General features: G+C 42.7%; 1 protein-coding gene across 2 annotated transcripts in view; it reads left to right on the forward strand.

Moving 5' to 3' along the window:
- The window catches only part of EGFLAM (EGF like, fibronectin type III and laminin G domains), a 152,087-nt gene that overhangs the window by 92,488 nt on the left and 42,372 nt on the right, over window positions 1–17,227 (forward strand). For both annotated transcript variants that reach the window (XM_033111275.1, XM_033111276.1), the window contains exons 7-12: window positions 6,733–6,848; window positions 7,535–7,853; window positions 8,513–8,613; window positions 9,774–9,874; window positions 12,339–12,483; window positions 15,942–16,131. In XM_033111275.1, the coding sequence (XP_032967166.1) occupies window positions 6,733–6,848; window positions 7,535–7,853; window positions 8,513–8,613; window positions 9,774–9,874; window positions 12,339–12,483; window positions 15,942–16,131 (972 nt within the window). The remainder of the gene's footprint in view (window positions 1–6,732; window positions 6,849–7,534; window positions 7,854–8,512; window positions 8,614–9,773; window positions 9,875–12,338; window positions 12,484–15,941; window positions 16,132–17,227) is intronic.

Below are 17,227 nucleotides of genomic sequence, written 5' to 3' on the forward strand. Positions count from 1 at the left end.
CAGACTTATAAACATGGTCAATCTGGTGGATGTAAAGGGATATATTGTTGTTGTTTTGATTTCTATTTTTCCATTTCTAGAGAGGTTGCATATAATTTTGTAACTTTATCAGTCATCCTATGACTTGACTGTTTGTATGCTTTGCCTATTTTTATTGATATATATACTTATATATAAACATATATAGATATATTAATATGCATACTAATTTATAGATCTATTAGTTATATACATAATATATATTAAATAAGCATTAACATATACATTTATATACTATTAGGTTGGTGCAAAAATAATTGCAGTTTAAAAGGTTAAACATAATTGAAAAACTGCAATTACTTTTGCACCAACCTAATAATCCTTATTCATGATATGTGCTACAAATATCTTCTGCTCCTCTGTGACTTATCTTTCACTTCACATATCAATTACTGAACAGAAGCATTTTAGTCATTGTAGTTAAATATTTTAATTTTTCCTTGATTTATGTTTTCTAGTTTTTTAACTGCTTCCTTTTTCTGAGGTCGTTAAGCAAAATCCTATATTTTATTCTAAAAGTTTAAAATTTTGTTTTTCATATTTAGGGTCTTAATCTACCTGGGATTTCCTTTTGGGTATGTAAAAGTTGGAACCTAATTTTTTTTCCCATTCAGATAACCAGTTACCCCAGCACCAATTACTGATACCTCGTCCTCTCTCCTATTGATTTGTGATGGCAGCTTTCTGATCATCATACCTCCATATATTTGTGGACCTGTTTCTGAGTTCTGTGGTCTGTTTCTGAGTTCTGTAATCTATTTCTTTTCTCCCTACATCAATAACCACACTGTCTTAATTTCTGAAGCTTTATAAAGTCATGATATCTGGTAGGTGATTTTATTCCCCCTTGTCTTCTTCAAAATTGCCCTGTCTGTTGTTGACCCTTTGCTCTTCAATATACATTTTAGAATCAGTTTTTCAATTCCATGAAAACCCCTACTGGGACTGAAAAATCAGAAGTATACCATATTGAAACATCAGAGAGAGTCACTATTTATAGAAAAGCTGTGATCTCTTTATAAAAACAAACATACAGGTTTTTGTAAAATAAAAGTCATCCTTAATTTATTAATAGAAATTTGTATTTTGTGTATTCGTTTTTTTCTTATAGTGGAATACCCTTGAACTTGTTTTGCATTCAGTTAGTGGCGTGACTCTTCTGGTTCTAAATAAATGCCTCCTTTTTAATGTTCTCTTTTCCTAATTAACAAAGTGCCAAGTAGAAAGAGATAAGTTATGCCCTTTAATTATAATAACCCCAGGCTACTGGGAGAATTCTTATCATTGGGTTCGACTGTACATTTTGTCTTCATTTAGAAATATCATTAGTAAAAACTTCATGTAAGCCCTCGATTTGAGATCTGAGGTGGTGGGGCCAGTGGGACATACGAGCAGAGATCTTTATTCTGAGTTTCTTCTAGTCATGCTGCAAATGGTCCTCTCTGTATCCATTTCCTCTGTTTTTAAAAAAAGGGAAATGACTACTAGCCTGCATTATTATGGAGATAGGGAGTTTGAGGTGCTGCAAAGAGTCCTGGTGAAGCATTAGGAGTCTAGAATTCTAGATCAGCTCTGCCAGTAATGAACTGTCTATCTGTGCAAGTCACATGGACTCACTGAGCCTCAGTTTACTGCTCTGTAAAATGGACTTGTCCTAACCGATGTCTAAGGTTTTTCTACAAAAGTCAAAATTTCTTTGACTCTGAGTCTTTGTAATTCCATATTCCTTTCTCCACTCTTACCTTCCACCCTTCATTTCCCCAAACTGAGAAATAACCTCTGGCCGTAAGGAGATATGTTATATACACTCTCAAAACAGAACAATTTTTATAAAGACCAAAGAGCTTTATCCAGTGAATAATATATGCCTATTTTACTTGTCAAAAGCAGCAGAGAATCTGGAATCATTTCCATTCTCATCGTGGTACCATTGCATACCTGCAGTAACACATTTGTGGTCCTTTTCTTGAAGGAGTTTCCTTCAAGATAGACTTCCTAGGGTGGGTTAAGGGGCTGGAAGTGACTTCTCTTCTGTGACCTCTGTTCACACATTTATGAAATGAGACATCTGTGGTGTCTAAGGTCAAGGTCTCTTTTAACTCTAAACTTCTAGTTTGAGTTGGGCAAAGGGACAGGATGGTGGCAGTTTTGAGGGACTGTCTTTGGATATGAGGGCAAAATCTCGCTGTGTAAGGATTTCTCTCCAAGCCATGGCCACGGGGGTGGGCAGGGGAGCGAGTCCCACCATAGTGCAGCAGCATTGTGGGAGTGTCTTTTGCTTGTACCTGGTGGAGATCTTGGTCTTTGGTGAGTACGTGACGTGTTGGGTGGAGGATGAGAAGGAATATCATGAAGTCTAAAATATGGTTTCTGCCCTCAAAGGGTTCATAGTTGAGTTGGGAAACACAAGGGCAACATTCCAAAGCCCGGAGTTCAGAAGGTGTAACTTAAACATCTGTTGATTTCATCAAACTATGGGAGCTTATTCCGAACTCACGATTAGGGGCATGTGTGTATGTGGATAGCCCCAACCAGGAGGAGATGTAGGAGTGTCCCACAGGTCTTGGCGGCTCCATCTTTTGTGTGGTCACCATTTTTTCTCCAGAAGAATCTGATGTTTTCTTTTTAGAATATCACTTGATTGTGGTCTCTTGATGATATACTCTGTCTCCACAGAATACATGCTACTGGGAGGATGGAAAGGCTGTGTGTAAGGACGTAGGAGAGGGAATAGGATGGTGATATGGAAAAGAGCATTAAGCCAAGTCTTGGGATAAGAAAATACAAGATGGAATCAGGAGACAACTGGTAGACCAATTTGACTCTTGAGACTTTGGAAGAGGGAGAAAAAAGCTGAAGACACAATTTGGAGTCAGATTATAAGTGGCATGATGTAATCAGAAGAGAGATCAAGGATAAATTCTGGCTCTGCCGTTTATTATCTGTATGCCTTTGAGCAAGCTCTTTAATCTTCTGAGTTTATATCTCCACATGGTAAGATGGGAGTAACAATACCAATTTCACAGGATTTTGTGAGGGTTAATAGCAACAATGTATGAAAGCTCCTGGCACAGTAAACATGCTCAGTAAATGTTAATTTTCTAAATCCCAGGCTCTTTCTGCTTCACCAGTGGCTTCTTCTCTTATAGGTGACTGGGAGAGCAGCAACCAGGCAGAGCTGGCTTTGCGTCAGGCTCAGCCAGTCACAAAGTCTGATTTTAGGTCACTTAACCTCCATGAGCTTTCATTTGCGTATCTACAAAATGAAATGAACTATACTGACGTCGCAGGATTATTGTAAAGTTTAGAAATGTGTTATGTTAAGCACACAACAGTCACTATTACTAGAAGAGAAGCAGGAGGCTTCAGTAAGTCGTGGGGGTAGGAGAAGGGAGGAGGAAAAAGAGGAGTTGTTATCATTGAGATTCTTGACTTCCTGATCAAGGAGCCTAGGATTTATCTTGTAGGCAGTGCGTGTACGCATGTGCGTGGGTGTCTGTGGGGGAGGGGGAGGAGGGGTGTCTTTGAAAGTTTTTTTTCAGATAAGTATCATAAGATGAAATGAAGAGAATTTTGACATTGACGAGAATAGTACAGTAGTGGCAAAAATGTGCACAGGACAAGAAAGAACATTCTGGAGGTAGAGGCCAACCTATTGAAGATAAAATCCGGCTCCCTTCATGTATGTGCTGTATAATTCTTTTATTACTAAACGGATTCTTTCCTCTGAAGTCTGACAATTCTAAATATATGAGAGAGACAGACATAGAAATGGAGAGTAAGAAAGAGACAGAGAGAAGAAAGAGACCCAGAGAAAGAGAGAGGCTAGGAGAGAGGTAGAAAGATACACAGATACAGAGAGACAAGAGAGGGAAAAGTTGTCTTCAAGAGTTTCTTGGCTTTTTTGTATGAGGACACATGGCACCCAGCTGTGCTGGCTGAATGCAGGTGCCTGAAGAGAACTTGCACGCAGGTATAAGTGTGGCATCAACAGGCTTGAAGTTTCAGCCAACATGCGGACTATTTTAAATAACACTGGGGAATTGGTGTGGAGGTGGTATGTTATCCCAACTCCACCAAGATGTGCCTGAACGCCTGAGAACAGCCCCTTCTTCACTGTCTCCAGATCACCTGCTAACCACGTTTGTCTCTTCCCGGTCCAGGAGGAGAGTTCTGGTCAGCAGTGTGCCCACTGAAAACACTTCCCACACTCCCTTTCTGTCATTTCCTTCAGCTCCATTTTCAATCTGCTTGCTATTTGCTTAGTAGAAGATAGTTTGCTTTTGGGAGAAAGGTGTTTGGCTTAGCTTTCTCTGAAAGCAGAATGTCTTTTAGTTCAGTTTGTGTTTTTAATGTCTTCCTTCCTTCCTTCCTCCCTACCTCCCTCCATCCCTCCCTCCTTCCCTCCCTCCTGCTCTCCCTCTCTCCTTTCTTTTCTTTCCTTCCTTCCTTCCTTCCTTCCTTCCTTCCTTCCTTCCTTCCTTCCTTCCTTCCTTCCTTCCTTCCTTCCATACATCTTTCCTTCCTTCACTCCATCTTTCCTTTCTTAAACCAGTCATCCAAAGACTGGATGTCTTATAATTAATGGGCTTCAAAAACCTACAAAGGTCAGGGGGCCGGCTCAGGCGGTTAGAGTTCCATGCTCCTAACTCCGAAGGCTGCCGGTTCAATTCCCACATGGGCCAGTGGGCTCTCAACCACAAGGTTGCCAGTTCAATTCCTCGAGTCCCACAAGGGATGGTGGGCTCCGCCCCCTGCAACTAAGATTGAACACAGCACCTTGAGCTGAGCTGCCGCTGAGCTCCCGGATGGCTCAGTAGGTTGGAGTGCGTCCTCTCAACTACAAGGGTGCCGGTTCGGTTCGACTCCCGCAAGGGATGGTGGGCTGCGCCTCCTGCAACTAGCAATGGCAACTGGACCTGGAGCTGAGCTTCGCCCTCCACAACTAAGATTGAAAGGACAACAACTTGACTTGGAAAAAAGTCCTGGAAGTACACACTGTTTCCCAATAAAATCCTGTTCCCCTTCCCCAATAAAAAAATAAAAATAAAAATAAAGTGTTAAAAAAAAAAATACCTACAACAGTTGTTACTGCCCTCAAGACTGGGGTCTGGTGTGCCTGTTTAGAGAAGGCAGCTGGTAACTGTGCTCATCCAAACCTGCTGGGAGGAAACGGGGGTGCCATGAAGCAGCACTTTGAAAGACTCCCACTCCTTGGGGGAGTACTTGGGGGAGTGCTTCCTCTGTGTAGCCTAAGTCAGGACAGTGGCAGATCAGTTGATTTCATGGATAACAATAAAAATGCTAATCTGGCCTTCCCCCAAAGGACAATGCCCTGTATTTTCTCCTAACAGTTCTTCTCAGCCCACCTTCCAGTTCTGAAAGATTCCATTGTCCCATTAACACAGATGGAAATGATTGGCTCCTAAGATACCACATAGGCTCCTTTTTTCTGGATGTGGGAGTGTTTGCTTTATTATAATGTCTCTTTCTTATTTCAAATAATTTTCAAGGAAATATTTTATATACCAAAAAGTACATATATAAAACATATAAAAACAATATGAACACTCACATGTACCCAGCACCTCTCTTAAGAAACAGAATATTATAGAATACTCTTTAAGGCCGTGTGTATCACACCTCATTCACATCTTTCTAACCTCCCCCAGATGTTTTTGTCATTGTCTTATTTTTCTTATGAGTTTAAACTACCTATACTGGGAGTGCCAAAAAATGTATACAAGTGGACACTTTGGTCAACGTTGCTCAAGCAGTAGTTCGCCGTAATCAGAAGTGTCTGGATGCTGATGGTAACCACTTTGAGCACCTCTTGCAATTGCAGAAGTCAAACGTGACTTGCGTTCATCTTTTGTTATTGGTATATATTGAGTATTACAATTTTAATAGTTTTTTTCCTTTCTTAAAATGTGTATACATTTTTGGGGGCACCCTCTGTATATGTATCCTTAAATAATATATTAAGTTTTGCTTGCTGTTGACTTTTATATAAATGGCATCAAACTGGATGTGCTTTTCAGAACTTGAATTTTTTGCATGAAATAGCGTGAGATTAAACCATGTTGGTGCATTATTAAATATTTATTCATTCATTTCTCTTCCTATTCCATTGATACACTATAATTCACTTACTCATTCTCTGTTGATAGATCTTTGGGGTATTATTTACTATTGTAAATAACAAATTTGTGATTTTTTTTATATTACAAATTCTGATGCTGTGAACATGTTTTACACATTTCTTCGTACACATGTTGGAAGAGTTTCTCCAGATTTTGTAAGTTGGCATGAGATTGCTGGGTCTGAACATTTTCTACTTTTTAAATATTTCTAGGTGTTTCGCAAAGTGGTTGTACACATCTAACATTAGTGTGTAAGAGTCTCCTTTGATCCCATCCTTGGTAATATTTTTTATTGCCCAACTTTTACACTTTTGCCAGTCTTGTCAGTATAAAATGGCAGCTCTTTCTGGGTTTAATTGGTATCTTTCTGGTGACTGATGAGATGAATGCTTCTTCCTATTTTTTGGTCATTGATGCTTCCTCTTCTGTGTTGAACTGTGTGTCCAATGCATCCTGATCCATTCAGCACAGCTCTGTATGTGGCTGAATTCGGATAGAAAAGGGAGCAAAGGCATGTGCTGACAGCAGTGTGTTGCTTTTCTCTGTGAAGGCCCCGAGGAAGCAGGAAGTGGCCGCTATGGACCCCATTACATAACCGACACGGGAGTCAGTGAGGACGATGATGGATTTGATGATGACTTAGATTTGGATATTTCCTTTGAGGAGGTAACAAACATCTCTGCTCTTGAAACTCAGGGTGTTTTTGTTTTGTTCCTAAACAAGGCCATTTTGCTGATTTACTGCGACCATTTTACTTAAAACTTAAGCTTTTAAGATTATCACCCTTAAATATGGTATCTTTTGTTTTACCTGGGATTACAAAAATAAATTCATGTTATCTCTGCTACAAAAAAAAACAACAACAACAACAACAACAAAACTTACTTAAGTTGGCTCATTTGCTTTTAATACATTTATTTCCTTTGACGATTAGGCTCCAGGTGCTCATTAAGTTAGTGGGAACTAAGTACCAACCACGCTGATGTTCTGTAGCCCCTGCCTGCTGACTTCACAGTCTGGCAAAAACATATGGAGATTTCCCACCAAGTGAAATTTTACGAAGTCAGGTATTATACGGAAATGAACAATTCCATCTTTCTGATATTTTAATAATAAATCATGTAATATCAGCTTTACTACTGATTTTTTGTGTTATACAAAGCAAGGTACTTTAAATCCTTGAGTCTCGTGTTCTTTACCCCTAAACTGTGGTCAGTACTACCTGCCCCATCTACATCCCAGGGTTGTGGGAAGTATCAAAAGTGACCATATTTTCAAGTGTGAGACATCAGTCATAACCAAGGCAGTCTAATTGCTGTGCTCTGTTAATCCATTCCCTTCTCTGGCTTTAGGTTAAACCACTTCCTGCTATCAAAGGAGGTAATGAGAAATTTTTGGTGGAATCCAAGGTTGCGCCCAGATCAAACCCAAAGACCATTTCTAGGCTCGGCCCTCCTACCCCAGCCTCTCTCCCTGCGACTACGGTGGCTCCCCAGCCCACTCCAGTGGAGAGAAAAGGAAAGAATGGTGTGGCTGTGATGCCGAGGCTCTTTGACTTGTCTTGTGATGAAACTCTCTGCTCTGCTGACAGCTTTTGTGTCAATGACTATACCTGGGGGGGCTCACAATGCCACTGCAACCTGGGCAAAGGTGGTGAGAGCTGCTCAGAAGGTAGGCCCTTGGAGGCGGGAAGAACATGGTGGTGGGGTTGGCCCCATTGGAAACCAGAGAGCAGTTTTGCGGTCCACACATGGTTCCTTCTAGCCCTTTTTCTATGATAATCCCCTTTTTCCAGGTGGAAGTCATTAAATTCACTACCCAGGGCAAATATGAGGCCCGTTTCATTGCTTTTAGTTAGAGAGCAGCCCTATTTCTATGTGTGCCAAATGTGTAATACTTTTGGTGCAATTAAATCATCCTAATGGCACCTTGGGGAGGCGGGCTTTACTTTTATCACACTTCTACTGAAAAAAATTACAGCCGAAATTTGTGCATGAAAGGTAAGAAAGATAATAATTGAGCCAATTTATATTACACAGATGTACAGCTGGAAAGCAGGTGTCAGTAGCCTTACAGACATGGATTTCTTTTTAGGGTAGCAAATAACAGTCTCCAAAGATCCAGCTTCTCCCTAAGAAGTTCAGAAGCTCAGAGTCCCTAAGAAGGAGAATTGTAGATGTGAAAAGTGGAGGAAAAAAGATAGTAAACTAGGTTTAACAGATTATCAGAGATTTTCACTTAGTGACATCCAGGCAATGGTGTGTATTAATTTTCACATTTGAAGAAGTGAGGAAACCGCATGTTTTTGTGTTGTCTTTTTCTCTTTTCAGATATTGTTATACAGTATCCTCAGTTCTTTGGCCACTCCTATGTAACCTTTGAGCCTCTGAAGAACTCCTATCAGGCATTTCAAATTACTCTTGAATTTAGGGTAAGAAGGATTAGTTGTTTGACGAGTGCCTATTGGACCTCTTAACACAACAATGTGCTACATCAAAAGGGAGGAGGAGAGAGGGAGAGGAAGCAGGGAGGTAAATACCAAAGGTAAATATGACGCAGAGCCTGTCCTGACACAGAGCCTGTCCCTGGACCCATTCACAGGGTAACAAGGACGATGGGCACAGTCACACATTCAGTGGCGCCAGCGAGGGGAGGGTGGCTTCTCTAGGTACTGAACTGTGCAAGTGGCTGCCTGGACGTTTCCCAGAGAGAACGTTTGGGTCCCAGCCACGTTGCTCATCATAGTGGCTCCTCCCTGGCCTGGATTTCAGAAGTCATAACGTATTCTCATTCCAAAAATCCCTTTTAAAGGGAGCCCAAATCTCTGTCTTCATTGCTACGCCGTAACTGAACAAAGAGAAAAACCATTATACACACCCTGGCGCAGAGTGAGGCCCAGTAGATGCTCTCTGATCTGAATCAGCTGCACATCAGAAGTCAATCAGTGACTTCAGCTTAAAGTGATTATTTTGGGTATCTCAGATGACATAAAAAGGTTTTGGAGATCTGGAAACAAGTCCCTTTTGAGGTCATGGTCACGGTGTTGAGTGTGCAGAGATGGTTTGTTCTAGTCTAGGGACAGCCCACGTGGGTGAAAACAACTAGTTCTTTTTATTGCCCTGTTCTCCCAATACAAGGGAAGAAGCAAATATGCATGTTTCCCCAGAGGGAGGGAAGTCAAATAATAATAATAATAATAATAATAATAATAATAATAATAAAGAAAAACATAGGATGCTCTTTGGTGAGAACAGAATTAGACGGGCATGAGAACAACAGCTCTGTGACCATGGTCCTTGTATATGTGCCAGTGGATCCACACAGCCAAGTAAAGAGCAGCTCAAACACGAGGCCGCGCTCCTCTTTCTTACCTCCCTGCTATTCCTCATACACCACATCACTGCCACTGGTTTATTAGAAATGAACTGGGACTAGGTACCTGGGCATTAAGTGGAGTCCATGTGCTTGCCCCGTTGTAATAGGACCGCAGAGGGGAGTGCTCGAGTTTCATATTCATGAGTGTTTCTAGGTGGTGCTTTCTGGAAGAGGAGGTGCTCATTGTTCCTGTGGCTTTTGTTCGTATGATAACAGGCAGAGGCGGAGGATGGCCTGCTGCTCTACTGCGGGGAGCACGAACATGGGAGGGGTGATTTCATGTCCCTGGCCATCATCCGACGCTCACTCCAATTCAGGTAACTCCTGCCAAAAGCCCACAGATTTTTTTTTTTAATACTACCCTACGTTATATTTACAGTTTTATAGTATGACTAAAATGCAGAGGGTGCCAAAAAAAATGTATACACATTTTAAGAAAGGAGAAAACTGGATTAAAATTGTAATACTCAATATATACCGATAACAAAAGATGAATACAAGTCATGTATATACACTTTTTTTGGCACCCCCCCCCACCCCATATATACAGGATGGATTCCTGCAGATAAAGAACAGTGTGTATAAGGTGAGCATGGACCAGTTTACTAAATGCTGGAGTGTCAGGGTTGCAAGGCAACCTTTGCACCTTGAGTTTTGGAACCTTGTAACCATTCAATTCATTCAACAGCAAATGTTTCTTGAGCACCCACAGTGTACCGGGCCCTGCTGTAGATCCTGCAAATACCGTAGTGAGCCAAACCAGTCAAGTCCCTCGTGTCCTGGAACTCCAGTGGATGTGACGGGGTGAAGCTGGGGATCTTCTCCTTGTCCCCTGTGGTAAATGTGACTGACAGCCAGGGAGAGCAGGGAGGAGCCTGCAACTTCCTCAAACTTCCCAGAAGCTCAAACCCCATCCGCGTCTTCTCCCGAGGCTTCCCTCCTCTGTCATTTCTCTCCCAACACACTTTGGAAGCCACCTTGAGTTCGTGCGTGGTTTTCTAGGGACAGAGTTCAGTGGAGGTATGAGTGTTTTAACCACCTCATGGAGGTGTAGACAGCACCTATTTGAAAACAACCAGTGGGGATCAGCCTTCTCCTTCTTCACAGTATACTGGTTAGCATCCTGATGGCACCATCTCCCTGCTACCTGACCCAGCAAATAACTTAACCTCTCTAAGCCTGTGTTTCCTCCCAAGGCTATTATGAGGATTAAATGTGTTAATGCATAAAAGTGCTTACAGCAGCGCCTGATCCATAGCAAGCTCTTAATCAGCACCAACCCTTACTGTCTTTTGATTATTTCAGCACAAAAATTACTGTTGGTTAAGTTGGAGAAGACAATTGAGCATCCCACTTGGGGTACAAAAATGGCTCCCCCATCCTTTGCTAAATGCTTTGACTCATGGGGGTTATGATGTTAGCCACCAGGATCTGGGGCCGCGGGCTCTAACACTCGGAGGATCTGACAGATTTCAGTAGCACTGGCAGTTAGTGGCTGGTAGCTTCCCTCCAACTCTGCCACTCGTACCATGATTCTGATATCCCCACTAAGTAAGCCTGTCCCGCTATGCCTCTCAGCCCCATTCCACTGCACGGAGGATCAAGAGAAAAAGGGAGGCTGTGAAAGCGGGTGGCAATTAGTGCAAGTCCTGAAAAGAAGGATGCTGGCCAAGCTTCCTTCCCCACTGGCAATTCCAGGCCCCTTGGGTAAATGGCACGGTGGCTGTTTGGAAGTTGAATGGAAAGGGTCAAGATTCTAGATGTCAGGCATAGGGACCACTGGGCACCTTGGGCCAAAGGGAGGCTGGGGGAAAATGGAGAAGAAGAATGTGACCCTCTGAGAATTCTCCCCTCGTGTGGGGACAGAGCCCCAGAGAGCAGTTTCCAGGCTCTCGGCCTCATGTGGAAAGGTGCTGGCTCAGGTAGTAGATAGCCATCAGCTGTGGCTGGTTGGCCGTCAGCTGTAACCATTGAGCCATTGGCCACTAATATAACTGCCGCGGCTATGGAGGGAAGTCGAGGAGAGAGGAGGAGACTGAAGGAGAGTGGAGGAGAGTCGGTCGGTTGGCAGCAAAGCGGACAGCAGGTCGCACGTCATGTAAACCCAGCCTCCAGTGAGACCATAGTGGTATGACTCCCCTACCTATGGCTCCGTGGGTGTTCCTGTTTGGCTTCACCATGTCCTGCGTTCTTGTGTGGGGAGCGGGACCAGAGACCCCGCAGGCCACCCTGCATGACACCTCGCATCGAAGCTGGAGCCGCCTATGGAATCTGCTCCCGCATTTGGGCCCAGCCGAACACAGATGGCATGGCAGCGTTGGCCAGCTTGCCAAAATGAATGTGAAACTTGAGTTTTCTCCATTTTATTAATATCACTGAGCCTGTCATTTGGAAGTTGGGGGAAGTCCCCAGAGAAATCCCTGAAAGCAGAATAACTCCTGATTTGCTGCACCTTAAATCCCCTTTAAGCAACTGGTGATCTCTGAAAAAGGGAAGAAGGTGCTCAGTTGCCCATCGTTTTCTAAGCTGCAGAGAAAATCAGGTTAAAGAAGGCCCCATATAGGTTCTATGGGCAGATTAAATATAACTAGACTGGGGTCACTCCAGGGAACAGGTGTCCGGTTCTTCCATAGATTTAAGCAGCTCTTGATGTTCGTAAACTGAGCTCTGAACAGATTGACTCTCAAAGAAGCCATCACCCTGGAAGCGATGTCCATGGAGCCTGAAAATCTAACGAGCTGGTTAATCAAAGAATCTTCCCTTCTTTTTCCTCCTCTACAGGTTTAATTGTGGAACTGGGGTGGCCAGCATCATAAGTGAGACCAAAATCAAACTAGGGGCCTGGCACACGGTGACGCTGAACAGAGACGGGCTAAATGGGCTGCTGCGGCTGAATAATGGCACCCCAGTGACGGGCCAGTCCCAGGTGAGTGAGAGTGAGCCCACGCCCTGCCCATGCCCCTATCACCCACCGTAAGCATTCTGAGGGGCTCCACTGCAGAGAGCTGAGGCACACGTGGCCGGACACCAGCTCCGGATGGGCCCTTTCACAGGGCGCACCGGTGCCGCTGCGCTCTGTGTGCTCCTGCGAATCTCGCCACGCTCGCTGGGCTTTCAGGGCTCACAGCTCACCCACATCTGACGAAGAGAGAACTGAATTTGCAGACATCCTCGCTGCCGGGGTACGTGGACGTGCGTGAGGACTTGTGTGCAGGGAACTGTTCCTTTTCCACCAGGACATTAGAGCCGGCGGTAGAGGAGGAAGCCATGCCTAGTGCCAGACTCAAAGCCGGCTGTGAAAGCAGAGGTGTTGCAATCCTGTGGCTTTAGAAAATAGTTCCCAAAGGTTCACTTGGTTCAATATGCAGGAATAATCTATGTATCTACCTTTTTGGGGAGATCATGATTATAGGAAGTGGTAAAACAATTTAACTGAGGGCTATGAAATCACCTACGTATTCACATATTTGTCATGCTTGGGGCAATTTTCAGACTATGTTTGGAATAAACAGTTTGGATTAGCAACCTGCCAAGGAACCGAGCCTGTAATTATAATCACTCAGGTGTCCATATTCTCTGAGGAAAAATATAGCAAGAAAGCCTTTGTGTATATATGGATAGCTTCCCCCCTGCCTGGGGTATTCACTATTCCATGCTGGCAACACGTTATATAAAGGGCCATGCCTTGCTGATCCCCATTAATTTGGACCCCAGTGATTTTAAAGGAATAAGAATTCAAATATAATGAATATGAATCCAGTGAGATTGCTTATGCATGTTTCCAAGGAAGGAAAAGACAGGATAAATGAACTGGAGTCACGTCAATGCCAGAACAATAGGTCTAATATGATTAAAATTAAGTTTGCTAGGAATAAAGAAGCTTTAAACTTGGGTGCAAAATGCTGACATGAAAATAGGATGAAGAAGCTATAATAGAAACAACAAGTGTGAAAATATCTTGTGGTTTAAAGCAAGAAAGTTCAATAAAGGTTAATAAACAGAGCCATGTGGTAAGAACAAGCTAAAGAAATTATAGGTTGCATTAATAGAGGCATAGCATCTAGAAAAAGGGAGGTGATAATCTTATTTTAGTCTGGTGAATATGTGTATAGCTTCTGTGCTCTAATGGTGACTCTGATCCTACAAGAGGATTGCATTCAGATCTGTGATTACACTCTAAGAGGGCCCCAGACAAACTAGAACATGGTCAAAGATCAGTCAATGAAACAGGAAGATGGCTCAAAATCCCTGGAATGAGTGATTGAAAAAGTGTTATGTAGTTTGGAGAAGAGAAGAGGAAGGTGTGCACGGTGGGTTTTCATCAGAATCAAAGGGAGCGTCTTGGGGAAGAAGAACTTATACTCTGTGAATGCCAAGGCTGAAGCTGAATGAGAAGAGCCACGGAAAACCAATTTTAGCTTTACCTAGTCACACAAAGGTGTACAGAGATGCAACAGACTTACTCAGGAGATGGTTTCCTGTCCCTGTGGGTGTTCAAAAAGTAATTTATTGAAACATTTTGGTAGGCATATACAAGAAATTTAGCACTCAATAGGAGCATAGGTTGTATGCGTTTTCATGTTTTTTTCTAATCCTAAGAAGCTATGATTTTAATGAATATAAGAATTAATTGAAAGAAGTATACAATTTTATGGATACTCAGGGCAATATTTGTCTCTCTACTACCAGGACTTGCTAAGCAAATTGTAAAAGCAGGACCATAGATGTGGAATATTTAATAAACTGTGTTGGGAGATAGTGATTCTGTCTTTAGTCAGGGTTCCTCGGAAACAGACCTGAGGCGAGGAGTCCTATGCAAATGATGCATTAAGAAAGTGTTCCCATAAGAAATCTGTAAGGGAGGGGAGAGATGGACAGAGAAAGGCAAAAGTGAGCAGGAGTGAGATCTCAGGCAAAGCTCTTCAGTCTAGCTCCAGCCTGATCCCACAGGGGAGCTCTGGAGTGTAATTTATACAAAGAGTGATCCCAACCCAAAGCAAGGGAATTGGATTCTCACACTTAGGTACCCATCAAAAACTGTTAAGGGTTGTGCCAGGGGGATGCAAACTCTAGGGCTTCCAGTTCTCTGTGTAAGTAGGTAAAGCAAGCTCCAGGGATCTGAAGGCAACCCACATCAAAGGACCAGGCTTAAAGACTATTGCCTGGAATGTTGTAAAGGGGGCCTCAAAGGAACCAGCCACCCCCTAGTGCACATAATGTTCCAGAAAAGGAGAAAAGGATTGAGCTGTCAGTCAGGCCCCTGCTGTGGTCTTGGATCAGGGAACAGGACCAAGAAGGTTGATATGAGATCCAAAAAGAGTGAATTCTGAGAATCTTTATGAAATAAGCCAACAGATCACTCAGTTAATGTAGCAAAAGCAGTATGCCAGTGGCTGACAAATCTTTAAAATCCACTGTAAATACTTTAAATTTTCCTAGCTCATATTCAGTATACCATTTACAAATGATTCTTTTCTATTCACTAGCAAAGATAAAGCAATGCCTAGATGTTTTACTTTGGTAACAAAATGTAAAAGATAAAGATTACATTTCAGTGGCATACATCCTGGCCATTTTATAAATTCTGGAAGCATGCCTTTTCCCAACCCCCTTCTATTGCCCTTAATCCAAAGGAATGAGATAGTTCCATAATCAAAAAATGAATGATTAAGGGTGCCTTAATTTTATCCCACCTAATGTTCAACTCTGTATTTTGTAATCTCAAAACCTGTAATCTCAATCCAGGTTGTGGTTTGCTCGAAGACTGGAAATGTCCCCACCTAACTGGAATAACACTTAAAAAAAAAAATTGTGTCCATGAGCAAATTTAAAAATATTTTGTAACAAAATCTGTTTGGCAGTTCCACCCTTACACACACGTGCGGGCACACACACACACACACACACACACACACACAGTGTTTCTTGCAGGATATACTATAAAGGTGACTAGGATAGTAAAAGAGTAAATGTTAGCCCACATATACACAAAATTAGTATTATCACCTTTGAGACACAAAGTAGCCCTGTGACCCATCCAAGGTACACAGTAAATTGGTGTCGGGACTGGAAAGAGAAAGTTTTTTTTGGATGCCCAGTGTGGTACACTGCCTATTGGGTTGCTCTTGGCTCTGACCTTCCTTCCCTTCCCTTCTAGGCATTCCAAAATCATCCCTTCTCTAAACACAGCCCTCTAAGGAGCTCACTGAGTTTCCTATAGTAACCATGGGTTTAATTTTGCAGTAGGGTAATGTCTTAAAGATAAATACAGAGGAAAAAAGCACTGGGGCTGTAAACTACATCTTAACCCTGTCCCTCATTAAAATCTGTTGCATGTTTGGTTTTTTATTTTGTTTAGTGAATCAGTTTTCATCTTTCTTAAAGGGCCAGTACAGTAAAATTACCTTCCGGACGCCTCTCTATCTTGGTGGGGCTCCCAGTGCTTACTGGTTGGTCAGAGCAACGGGAACAAACCAAGGCTTTCAAGGCTGTGTGCAGTCGCTCACGGTTAATGGGAAGAGAATCGACATGAGACCCTGGCCACTGGGGAAAGCACTTAGCGGGGCCGATGTGGGTAAGTGGTTGCCCAGGGGGCTGGGCACGCTTGTGGGATTGCCTTCTTGGTGTGGACCAGGGAGGTGAACAGCTTCGTGGTTGGCACCCCAGGCAGCTTGTTAATGCAGGACTTCAGGAAGGAGGTGGGCCCAAGGGGTGATGTTGGTGCTCTGCTGACCCCTAGTCTGGACACCAAGACATGGTAAATAGTGTGGTACACCAAGCCCTTGGCTGTGTCCAGCTGCCATCTTGGCCCGCTTCATGAAAGTGGCATGGTCTCATAGGGCAGAGCAGCCCGCAGTGTATCCCTTTCACCTTTTCTCACCAGTCCAGTGGAAAAGCCAACATAGTAACATAAGAAGAATTGTCACATACTCTCTACTTCTAAGAGAAACGGTCAAATTATAATTCTTGACCACCGTATGCCCTCTCATTTACTCTTCACACTAACTCTAGGAGGTAGAAATTATGAGACCTATTTAATACATGGAGAAACTGGGGCTTGTAAAAGTTAAATAACTTATCCAAAATAGCAGTCAGAGCTAGGATTGTTTTTTTTTCCATTTTCTTTCTTTTCTTTTCTTTCTTTCTTTCTTTCTTTCTTTCTTTCTTTCTTTCTTTCTTTCTTTCTTTCTTTCTTTCTTTCTTTCTTTCTTTCTCTCTCTCTCTCTCTCTCTCTCTCTCTCTCTCTCTCTCTCTCTCTTTCTCTCTTTCTTTCTTTCTTTCTTTCTCTCTTTAGTAAGATGTTATTTTTTGAGCATTTTAAGGTTCACATCAAAAATTGAGGGATGGTACACAGATTTCCCACATATCCCCTATCCCAACACACACACAGCCTCCCCCATTGTCAATACCCTCCCCAGAGGAGTACATCCGTTACAATTGATGAACTTGTGTTGACATGTCACAATCATCCTAAGTCCATCGTTTACGTTATGGTTCACTCATGCTGGTGTACTTGTACATCCTAGGGTTAGGAAAAAAGTATAATGACATATATTCATCATCAGGGTATCATGCAGAGTATTTTCACTGCCTGAAAAATCCTCTGTGCTCTGTCTATTCATCTCTGTCCTCCTTCTCACCCCCAAACCCTGGCAACCACCGATCTTTTT

This window comes from Rhinolophus ferrumequinum, chromosome 7, assembly GCF_004115265.2.
Source record: "Rhinolophus ferrumequinum isolate MPI-CBG mRhiFer1 chromosome 7, mRhiFer1_v1.p, whole genome shotgun sequence".
NCBI classification, from domain to species: domain Eukaryota; kingdom Metazoa; phylum Chordata; class Mammalia; order Chiroptera; family Rhinolophidae; genus Rhinolophus; species Rhinolophus ferrumequinum.